Source organism: Chiloscyllium plagiosum, unplaced genomic scaffold (genome assembly GCF_037043375.1).
Source record: "Chiloscyllium plagiosum isolate Xiang-an unplaced genomic scaffold, Cpla_swu_hap1 HiC_scaffold_50, whole genome shotgun sequence".
Taxonomy (NCBI): Eukaryota; Metazoa; Chordata; class Chondrichthyes; order Orectolobiformes; family Hemiscylliidae; genus Chiloscyllium; species Chiloscyllium plagiosum.
The window spans coordinates 48,940,924-48,954,239 of NW_028270188.1; the positions used below are offsets into that span (position 1 = coordinate 48,940,924).

Genomic DNA, 13,316 nt, shown 5'->3' on the forward strand with positions numbered 1-13,316 from the left:
CACCCAAAACCCCCACACACTGTCCCAACATCACCCAAAGCCCCCCACACACTGTCCCAACATCACCCAAAACTCCCACACACAGTCCCAACATCACCCAAAGCCCCCCACACACTGTCCCAACATCACCCAAAACTCCCACACACAGTCCCCGCCATCACCCAAAACCCCACAGTCTGTCCCACCATCACCCAAAACCCCCCACACACTGTCCCACCATCACCCAAAACCCCCCACACACTGTCCCAACATCACCCAAAACCCCCCACACACTGTCCCAACATCACCCAAAGCCCCCCCACACACTGTCCCAACATCACCCAAAACCCCCCCACACACTGTCCCACCATCACCCAAAACCCCACAGTCTGTCCCACCATCACCCAAAACCCCCCACACACTGTCCCACCATCACCCAAAACCCCCCACACACACTGTCCCACCATCACCCAAAACCCCCCACACACTGTCCCACCATCACCCAAAACCCCCCACACACACTGTCCCACCATCACCCAAAGCCCCCCACACACTGTCCCACCATCACCCAAAGCCGCCCCACACACACTGTCCCAACATCACCCAAAACCCCCCCACACACTGTCCCACCATCACCCAAAACCCCCCACACACACTGTCCCACCATCACCCAAAACCTCCCCACACACTGTCCCACCATCACCCAAAACGCCCCACACACCTGTCCCACCATCACCCAAAAACCCCCCACACACTGTCCCACCATCACCCAAAGCCCCCACACACTGTCCCACCATCACCCAAAACCCCCCCCACACACTGTCCCACCATCACCCAAAACCCCCAACTGTCCCACCATCACCCAAAACCCCCCCACACACTTCCACCATCACCAAAACCCCCCACACCTGTCACATCACCCAAAACCCCCACACACACTGTCCCACCATCACCCAAAACCCCCCACACACACTGTCCCACCATCACCCAAAACCCCCACACACACTGTCCCACCATCACCCAAAACCCCCCCACACACTGTCCCACCATCACCCAAAACCCCCCACACACACTGTCCCACCATCACCCAAAACCCCCACACACACTGTCCCACCATCACCCAAACCCCCCCACACACTGTCCTACCATCACCCAAAACCCACCCAAACACTGTCCCATCACCCAAAACCCCACACTCTGTCCCACCATCACCCAAAATTCCACACACTGTCCCATCACCCAAACCCCTACACACTGTCTCATCACCCAAACCCCCCACACACTATCCCACCATCACCCAAACGCCCACACACTGTCCCATCACCCAAACCCCCAACACACTGTCCCACCATCACCCAAAACTCCCACACACTGTCCCACCATCACCCAAACCCCTACACACTGTCTCATCACCCAAACACCCCACACACTGTCCCTTCACCCAAAACCCCCACACACTGTCCCACCATCACCCAAACCCCCACACACTGTCCCACCACCCAAACCCCCACACACTGTCCCACCATCACCCAAACCCCCACACACTGTCCCATCATCACCCAAAACCCCCACACACTGTCCCATCACTCAAACCCCCCACACACTGTCCCACCATCACCCAAAACCCCCCACACACTGTCCCACCATCACCCAAAACCCCCCACACACACTGTCCCACCATCACCCAAAACCCCCCACACACTGTCCCACCATCACCCAAAACCCCCCACACACACTGTCCCACCATCACCCAAAACCCCCCACACACACTGTCCCACCATCACCCAAAACCCCCCACACACTGTCCCACCATCACCCAAAACCCCCCACACACACTGTCCCACCATCACCCAAAACCCCCACACACTGTCCCACCATCACCCAAAACCCCCCACACACACTGTCCCACCATCACCCAAAACCCCCCACACACACTGTCCCACCATCACCCAAAACCCCCCCACACACTGTCCTACCATCACCCAAAACCCACCCAAACACTGTCCCATCACCCAAAACCCCACACTCTGTCCCACCATCACCCAAAATTCCCACACACTGTCCCATCACCCAAACTCCTACACACTGTCTCATCACCCAAACCCCCCACACACTACCCACCATCACCCAAACGCCCACACACTGTCCCATCACCCAAACCCCCAACACACTGTCCCACCATCACCCAAAACTCCCACACACTGTCCCACCATCACCCAAACCCCTACACACTGTCTCATCACCCAAACCCCCCACACACTGTCCCTTCACCCAAAACCCCCACACACTGTCCCACCATCACCCAAACCCCCACACACTGTCCCACCACCCAAACCCCCACACACTGTCCCACCATCACCCAAACCCCCACACACTGTCCCATCATCACCCAAAACCCCCACACACTGTCCCATCACTCAAACCCCCCACACACTGTCCCACCATCACCCAAAACCCCACACACTGTCCCACCAACACCCAAAACTCCCACACACTGTCCCATCACCCAAACCCCCCACACACTGTCCCACCATCACCCAAACCCCCACACACTGTCCCACCATCACCCAAACCCCCACACACTGTCCCACCATCACCCAAACCCCCACACACTGTCCCACCACCCAAACCCCCACACACTGTCCCAGTATCATCCAAAACCTTCACACTCTGTCCCATCACCCAAAACCCCCACACACTGACCCACCATCAGCCAAACCCCCCCCACACTGTCCCACAATCAGCCCAAACCCCCCACACACTGTCCCACCATCACCCAAAACCCCACACACTGTCCCATCATCATCCAAAACCCCACACACTGTCCCATCATCATCGAAAACCCCACACACTGTCCCATCATCACCCAAAACCCCCACACACTGTCCCATCACCCAAAACTCCCCACACACTGTCCCATCATCAACCAAACCCCCCATACACTGTCCCATCATCACCCAAACCCCCCACACACTGTCCCATCATCATCCAAAACCCCACACACACTGTCCCATCACCCAAACCCCACACACCCTGTCCCGTCACCCAAAACCCCACACACACTGTCCCACTACCCAACACCACAACACACTGTCCCATCATCACCCAAAACCCCACACGCAGTCCCACCATCAGCCAAAACCCCCCACACACTGTCCCATCATCACCCAAAACTCCCACACACTGTCCCACCATCACCCAAAACACCCACACACTGTCCCATCACCCAAAACCCCTACACACTGTCCCATCACCCAAACCCCCCACACACTGTCCCACCATCACCCAAAACTCCCACACACTGTCCCACCATCACCCAAACCCCCCCATACACTGTCCCATCACCCAAACCCCCACACACTGTTCCATCACCCAAACCCCCCACACACTGTCCCATCATCACCCAAACCCCCCCACACACTGTCCCGCCATCACCCAAACCCCCACACACTGTCCCATCATCACCCAAACCCCCCCACACACTGTCCCGCCATCACCCAAACCCCACACACTGTCCCATCATCACCCAAACCCCCCCACACACTGTCCCGCCATCACCCAAACCCCCCCACAAACTGTCTCACCATCACCCAAAACTCCCACACACTGTCCCATCATCACCCAAACCCCCCCACACACTGTCCCGCCATCACCCAAACCCCCCCACACACTGTCTCACCATCACCCAAACCCCCCCACACACTGTCCCGCCATCACCCAAACCCCCCCACACACTGTCTCACCATCACCCAAAACCCCCCCACACACTGTCCCGCCATCACCCAAACCCCCCCACACACTGTCTCACCATCACACAAAACCCCACACTCTGTCCCATCTCCCAAAACCCCACACACTGTCCCACCATCATCCAAAACTCCCACACACTATCCCACCATCACCCAAAACCCCCCCACACACTGTCCCACCATCACCCAAAACTCCCACACACTGTCCCACCATCACCCAAACCCCCCCATACACTGACCCACCATCACCCAAACCCCCACACGCTGTCCCACCATCACCCAAACCCCCACACACTGTCCCACCATCACCCAAACCCCCCCATACACTGTCCCACCATCACCCAAACCCCCACACACTGTCCCACCATCACCCAAACCCCCCACACACTGTCCCACCATCACCCAAAACTCCCACACACTGTCCCACCATCACCCAAACCCCCCCATACACTGTCCCACCATCACCCAAACCCCCACACGCTGTCCCACCATCACCCAAAACCCCACACTCTGTCCCATCTCCCAAAACCCCACACACTGTCCCACCATCATCCAAAACTCCCACACACTATCCCACCATCACCCAAACCCCCACACAATGTCCCACCATCACCCAAACCCCCCACACACTGTCCCACCATCACCCAAACCCCCACACGCTGTCCCACCATCACCCAAAACCCCACACACTGTTCCATCACCCAAACCCCCCACACACTGTCCCATTATCACACAAAACTCCCACACACTGTCCCACCATCACCCAACCCCCCCCATACACTGTCCCACCATCACCCAACCCCCACACACTGTCCCACCATCACCCAAAACTCCCACACACTGTCCCACCATCACCCAAGCCCCCCCTACACACTATCCCACCATCACCCAAACCCCCCACACACTGTCCCACCATCACCCAAAACTCCCACACACTGTCCCACCATCACCCAAACCCCCCCATACACTGTCCCACCATCACCCAAACCCCCACACACTGTCCCACCATCACCCAAACCCCCCACACACTGTCCCACCATCACCCAAACCCCCACACACTGTCCCACCATCACCCAAAACCCCCCATACACTGTCCCACCATCACCCAACCCCCACACACTGTCCCACCATCAACCAAAACTCCCACACACTGTCCCACCATCACCCAAGCCCCCCCCACACACTATCCCACCATCACCCAAACCCCCCACACACTGTCCCACCATCACCCAAAACTCCCACACACTGTCCCACCATCACCCAAACCCCCCCATACACTGTCCCACCATCACCCAAACCCCCACACACTGTCCCACCATCACCCAAACCCCCCACACACTGTCCCACCATCACCCAAACCCCCACACACTGTCCCATCATCACCCAAAACCCCACATACTGTCCCATCACCCAAACCCCCCACACACTGTCCCACCATCACCCAAAACCCCACACATACTGTCCCACCATCAACAAAACCCCTACACACTGTCTCATCACCCAAACCCCCCACACACTGTCCCACCATCACCCAAACCCCCACACACTGTCCCATCATCCCCCAAAACACCCCATACAATGTCCCATCATCACCCAAACCCCCCACACACTGTCCCATCATCATCCAAAACCCCCACACGCTGTCCCATCACCCAAACCCCACACACACTGTCCCGTCACCCAAAACCCCACACACTGTCCCACTACCCAACACCACAACACACTGTCCCATCATCACCCAAAACCCCACACGCAGTCCCACCATCAGCCAAAAACCCCCACACACTGTCACACCATCACCCAAAACACCCACACACTGTCCCATCACCCAAAGCCCCCACATACTGACCCATCATCACCCTAACCCCCACACACTGTCCAACCATCACCCAAAACCACCACAGACTGACCGACCATCAGCCAAAACCCGCCACACACTGTCCCACCATCACCCAAAACCCCCACACACTGTCCCATCACCCAAAACCCACACACTGTCCCATCTACACACAAAACCCCCACACATTGTCCCATCATCACCCAAAACCCCCTCACACTGTCCCATCACCCAAAACCCCCACACACTGTCTCACCATCACCCAAACCCCACACACACTGTCCCATCATCACCCAAAACCCCCCCACACACTGCCCATCATCACCCAAAACCCCCGCACACTGTCCAATCACCCAAACCCCCCCACACACTGTCCCACCATCACCCAAAACCCCACACACTGTCCCACCATCACCCAAAACCCCACACACTGTCCCACCATCACCCAAACCCCGCACACACTGCCCATCACCCAAAACCCCCCACACACTGTCCAATCACCCAAACCCCCCCACACACTGTCCCACCATCACCCAAAACCCCACACACTGTCCCACCATCACCCAAACCCCGCACACACTGTCCCATCATCACCCAAAACCCCCACACACTGTCCCACCAACATCCAAAACCCCAAACACTGTCCCATCACCCAAAACCCCCACACACTGTCCCACCATCACCCAAACCCCGCACACACTGTCCCATCATCACCCAAAAGCCCCACACACTTCCCACCATCACCCAAAACCCCACACACTGTCCCACCATCACCCAACCCCCACACACTGTTCCACCATCACCCAAACCTCCCACACACTGTTCCACCATCACCCAAACCTCCCACACACTGTCCCACCATCACCCAAAATACCCACACACTGTCCCACCATTACGCAAACCCCCCACACACTGTCCCATCATCCAAAACCCCCACACACTGTCCCATCACCCAAAACCCCACACACTGTCCCATCACCCAAAACCCCGACACAGTGTCCAATCATCACCCAAAACCCCCACACATTGTCCCGTCACCCAAAGCCCGACACACTGTCCCTTCACCCAAAACCACCATACACTGTCCCACCATCAGCCAAGACCCCAACACTGTCCCACCATCTCCCAAACCCCTACACATTGTCCCACCATCACCCAAAACCCCCACACACTGTCCCACCATCTCCCAAACCCCTACACACTGTCCCACCATCACCCAAAACCCCTCACACTGTCCCACCATCACCCAAACCCCTACACACTGTCCCACCATCACCCAAAACCCCTCACACTGTCACATCACCCAAAACCCCCACATACTGTCCCACCATCACCCAAATCCCCCACACAATGTCCCACCATCACTCAAACCCCTACACACTGTCCCACCATCACCCAAATCCCCCACACAATGTCCCACCATCACTCAAACCCCTACACACTGTCCCACCATCACCCAAAACCCCTCACACTGTCACATCACCCAAACCCCCCACACACTGTCCCACCATCACCCAAGACGCCACACACTGTCTCATCACCCAAAACCCCCACACACTGTCCCATCATCACCCAAGACCCCACACACTGTCTCATCACCCAAAACCCCCACACACTGTCCCACCATCACCCAAAACCCCCTCACACTGTCCCACCATCACCCAAGACCCCTCACACTGTCACATCACCCAAAACCCCCTCACACTGTCCCACCATCACCCAAGACCCCACACACTGTCTCATCACCCAAAACCCCCACACACTGTCCCATCATCACCCAAAACCCCCTCACACTGTCCCACCATCACCCAAGACCCCACACACTGTCCCACCATCACCCAAAACCAACACAAACTGTCCCACCATCACCCAAGACGCCACACACTGTCTCATCACCCAAAACCCCCACACACTGTCCCATCATCACCCAAGACCCCACACACTGTCTCATCACCCAAAACCCCCACACACTGTCCCACCATCACCCAAAACCCCCTCACACTGTCACATCACCCAAAACCCCCTCACACTGTCCAACCATCACCCAAAACCTCACACACTGTCCCATCACCCAAAACCCCTACACACTGTCCCATCACCCAAAACCCCACACACTGTCCCATCATCACCCAAACCCCTACACACTGTCCCACCATCACCCAAAACCCCCACACACTGTCCCACCATCTCCCAAACCCCTACACACTGTCCCACCATCACCCAAAACCCCTCACACTGTCCCACCATCACCCAAACCCCTACACATTGTCCCACCATCACCCAAAACCCCTCACACTGTCACATCACCCAAAACCCCCACATACTGTCCCACCATCACCCAAAACCCCAACACACTGTCCCACCATCACCCAAACCCCTACACACTGTCCCACCATCACCCAAAACCCCTCACACTGTCACATCACCCAAACCCCCCACACACTGTCCCACCATCACCCAAGACGCCACACACTGTCCCATCACCCAAAACCCCACACACTGTCCCATCATCACCCAATACCCCACACACTGTCTCATCACCCAAAACCCCCTCACACTGTCCCACCATCACCCAAGACCCCTCACACTATCACATCACCCAAAACCCCCTCACACTGTCCCACCATCACCCAAGACCCCACACACTGTCTCATCACCCAAAACCCCCACACACTGTCCCATCATCACCCAAAACCCCCTCACACTGTCCCACCATCACCCAAGACCCCACACACTGTCTCATCACCCAAAGCCCCCACACACTGTCCCACCATCACCCAAAACCCCCACACACTGTCCCACCATCACCCAAAACCCCACACACTGTCCCACCATCACCCAAAACCAACACAAACTGTCCCACCATCACCCAAAACCCCCACACACTGTCCCACCATTACGCAAACCCCCCACACACTGTCCCATCACCCAAAACCCCTACACACTGTCACATCACCCAAAACCCCCTCACACTGTCCAACCATCACCCAAAACCTCACACACTGTCCCAACACCCAAAACCCCTACACACACTGTCCCATCATCACCCAAAACCCCTACACACTGTCCCATCACCCAAAACCCCTACACACTGTCCCATCACCCAAAACCCCACACACACTGTCCCATCATCACCCAAAACCCCGGCACAGTGTCCAATCATCACCCAAAACCCCCACACATTGTCCTGTCACCCAAAGCCCCACACACTGTCCCATCACCCAAAACCACCATACACTGTCCCACCATCACCCCAAACCCCCACACACTGTCTCATCACCCAAAACCCACACACACTGTCCCATCATCACCCAAAACCCACACACACTGTCCCATCACCCAAACCCCCCACACACTGTCCCACCATCACTCTAAACTCCCCCACACTGTCCCATCATCACCCAAAACCCATACACACTGTCCCATCAACCAAATCCCACACACACTGTCCCACCATCACCCAAAACCCCCACACACTGTCCCGTCACCCAAACCCTCACACACTGTCCCACCATCACCCAAAACCCTCACACACTGTCCCACCATCACCCAAAATCCCCACACACTGTCCCACCAGCCAAAACCCCAACACACTGTCCCACCATCACCCAACACCCCCACACACTGTCCCATCATCACCCAAAGCTCCCACACACTGTCCCACCACCCAAAACCCCCACACACTGTCCCACCACCCAAAACCCCCACACACTGTCCCACCACCCAAAACCCCCACACACTGTCATCACCCACACAATCACATCAGCCAAAACGCCCACACACTGTCCCGTCACCCAAACCCTCACACACTGTCCCACCATCACCCAAAACCCCACCCACACTGTCCCATCACCCAAAACCCCCACACACTGTCCCATCACCCAAAACCCCACCCACACTGTCCCATCACCCAAAACCCCACACACTGTCCCATCACCCAAAATCCCAACAAACTGTGCCATCACCCAAAACCCCACACACTGTCCCATTATCACCCAAAACCCCCATATACTGTCCCATCACCCAAACCCCCCACACACTGTCCCATCATCACCCAAAACCCCCACACACTGTCCCATCATCGCCCAAAGCCCCCACACACTGTCCCATCATCACCCAAACCCCCCACACACTGTCCCATCCCCCACACACTGTCCCACCATCACCCAAACCCCCACACACTGTCCCATCACCCAAATCCCCCACACACTGTCCCACCATCACCCAAAACCCCCACACACTGTCCCACCATCACCCAAAACCCCCACACACTGTCCCATCATCGCCCAAAGCCCCCACACACTACCATCATCACCCAAACCCCCACACACTGTCCCATCACCCAAATCCCCCACACACTGTCCCACCATCACCCAAACCGCCACACACTGTCCCATCACCCAAACCCCCACACACTGTCCCACCATCACCCAAAACCCCCACACACTGTCCCACCATCACCCAAAACCCCCACACACTGTCCCATCATCGCCCAAAGCCCCCACACACTGTCGCATCATCGCCCAAAACCCCCACACTGTCCCGTCACCCAAACACCCACACACTGTCCCACCATCACCCAAAACCCCCACACACTGTCCCACCATCACCCAAAACCCACACACACTGTCCCACCATCACCCAAAACCCACACACACTGTCCCACCATCTCCCAAAACCCCCACACACTGTCCCACCATCTCCCAAAACCCACACACACTGTCCCACCATCACCCAAAACCACCATACACTGTCCCACCATCACCCAAAACCCACACACACTGTCCCACCATCACCCAAACACCCACACACTGTCCCACCATCACCCAAACCCCACACACACTGCCCATCATCACCCAAACCCCCACACACTGTCCCACCATCACCCAAACACCCACACACTGTCCCACCATCACCCAAAACCCCCACACACTGTCCCATCACCCAAACCCCCCACACACTGTCCCACCATCACCCAAAACCCCCACACACTGTCCATCACCCATCCACCTCACATTGAGTGTGTTGGGTGAGTGTGTTGGGATGGGTAACGTACGTGTGTTGCACAGATGACTTGTTTGCCTGCATGGTTACACTGTGTGAGTGTGTCAGGGTGAGAATGTCATGGGTGAGTCTGTCGGGATGAGCATGTCGGGGTGAGTGTGTCGGGGCGAGCGTGTCCGGGTGAGTGTGTCCTGGTGAGTGTGTCGGGGGGTGCGTGTCAGGGCGAGCGTGTCGGGGTAACGTACCTGTGTTGCACAGATGATGGGTTTCCCCACATGGTTACAGTGTGTGAGTGTGTCGGGGTGAGCGTGTTGGGGTGAGTAATGAATCTGTGTTGCACAGATGATGGGTTTGCCCGTGCGGTTACACTGTGTGAGTGTGTCGGCGTGAGCATGTCAGGGTGAGTGTGTCAGGGTATGTCAGGGTGAGTAATGTACCTGTGTGGCACAGATGACTGGTTGGCCCGCGCGGTTACACTGTGTGAGTGTGTCGGGGTGAGTGTGTCTGGGTGAGTGTGTCGGGGTGAGTAACGTACCTGAGTTGTACAGATGACGGGTTTGCCCACGTGGTTACAGTGTGTGTGTGTGTCGGGGTGAGTGTGTCTGGGTGAGTGTGTCGGGGTGAGTAACGTACCTGAGTTGTACAGATGACGGGTTTGCCCACGTGGTTACAGTGTGTGTGTGTGTCGGGGTGAGTGTGTCAGGGTGAGTAACGTACCTGAGTTGTACAGATGACGGGTTTGCCCACGTGGTTACAGTGTGTGTGTGTGTCGGGGTGAGTGTGTCAGGGTGAGTGCGTCAGGGTGAGTAACGTACCTGAGTTGTACAGATGACGGGTTTGCCCACGTGGTTACAGTGTGTGTGTGTGTCGGGGTGAGTGTGTCGGTGTGAGTGTGTCAGGGTGAGTTACGTACCTGTGTTGCACAGATGACGGGTTTGCCCACGTGGTTACAGTGTGTGTGTGTGTCGGGGTGAGTGTGTCTGGGTGAGTGTGTCGGGGTGAGTAACGTACCTGAGTTGTACAGATGACGGGTTTGCCCACGTGGTTACAGTGTGTGTGTGTGTCGGGGTGAGTGTGTCAGGGTGAGTAACGTACCTGAGTTGTACAGATGACGGGTTTGCCCACGTGGTTACAGTGTGTGTGTGTGTCGGGGTGAGTGTGTCAGGGTGAGTGCGTCAGGGTGAGTAACGTACCTGAGTTGTACAGATGACGGGTTTGCCCACGTGGTTACAGTGTGTGTGTGTGTCGGGGTGAGTGTGTCGGTGTGAGTGTGTCAGGGTGAGTTACGTACCTGTGTTGCACAGATGACGGGTTTGCCCACGTGGTTACAGTGTGTGTGTGTGTCAGGGTGAGTGTGTCGGTGTGAGTGCGTCAGGGTGAGTAACGTACCTGAGTTGTACAGATGACTGGTTAGCCTGCGCGGTTACAGTGTGCGCGTGTTGCGGTGAGTGTCAGGGTGAGTAACGTACCTGTGTTGCACAGATGACGGGTTTGCCCGCACGGTTACAGTGAGTGAGTGTATGTGTGTGTGTGTCAGGGTGAGTTACGTACCTGTGTTGCATAGATGATGGGTTTGCCTGCGCGGTTACTGTGTGTGTGTGTGTGTATATGTATATGTGTGTGTGTGTGTGTGTGTCAGGGTGAGCGTGTCGGGGTGAGTTACGCACCTGTGTTGCACAGATGATGGGTTTGCCTGCGCGGTTACTGTGTGTGTGTGTGTATATGTATATGTGTGTGTGTGTGTGTGTGTCAGGGTGAGCGTGTCGGGGTGAGTAACGCACCTGTGTTGCACAGATGATGGGTTTGCCCATGCGGTTACAGTATGTGAGTGCGTCGGGGTGAGTGTGTCGGTGTGAGTGTGTCAGGGTGAGTAATGTACCTGTGTTGGACAGATGATGGGTTGCCCGCGCGGTTACACTGTGTGAGTGTCTGGATGAGTGTGTCGGGGTGAGTTACGTACCTGTATTGCACAGATGATGGGTTTGCCTGCACGGTTACACTGTGTGTGTGTGTCAGGGTGAGTGTATCGGGGTGAGTGTATCGGGGCGACTGTGTCAGGATGAGTAACGTACCTGTGTTGCACAGATGATGGGTTTGCCCGCACGGTTACAGTGTGAGAGTGTGTCCGGGTGAGTAATGTACCTGTGTTGCACAGATGACTGGTTTGCCTGCGCGGTTACAGTGTGTGTGTGTGTGTGTGTGTGTTGGGTGAGTGTGTCAGGGTGAGTAACGGACCTGTGTTGCACAGATGACTGGTTTGCCTGCGTGGTTACAGTGTGCGTGTGTGTTGGGTGAGTGTGTCAGGGTGAGTAACGGATCTGTGTTGCACAGATGACTGGTTTGCCCGCGTGGTTACAGTGTGTGTGTGTTGGGTGAGTGTGACAGGGTGAGTGTGTTGGGGTGAGTTACGTACCTGTGTTGCACAGATGATGGGTTTGCCCAGGCGGTTACAATGTGTGAACGTGTCAGGGTGAAATTGTCGCGGTGAGTGTGTCAGGGTGAGTAACGTACCTGAGTTGTACAGATGATGGGTTTGCCTGTTCGGTTACAGTGTGCGAGTGTGTCAGGGTGAGTAACGTACCTGAGTTGTACAGATGATGGGTTTGCCTGTTCGGTTACAGTGTGCGAGTGTGTCAGGGTGAGTAACGTACCTGAGTTGTACAGATGATGGGTTTGCCTGTTCGGTTACAGTGTGCGAGTGTGTCAGGGTGAGTTACGTACCTGTGTTGCACAGATGACGGGTTTGC

General features: G+C 56.3%; 1 protein-coding gene across 1 annotated transcript in view; it reads left to right on the plus strand.

Annotated features, from left to right (window-relative positions):
* LOC148135297 (atrial natriuretic peptide receptor 1-like) overlaps window positions 1-10,959 on the plus strand; it is a 183,350-nt gene extending 172,391 nt beyond the window's left edge. The window contains exon 19 of the mRNA XM_087985107.1: window positions 10,912-10,959. Within this exon, the coding sequence (XP_087841233.1) occupies window positions 10,912-10,959 (48 nt within the window). The remainder of the gene's footprint in view (window positions 1-10,911) is intronic.
* The last annotated feature ends 2,357 nt before the right edge of the window (window positions 10,960-13,316 follow it).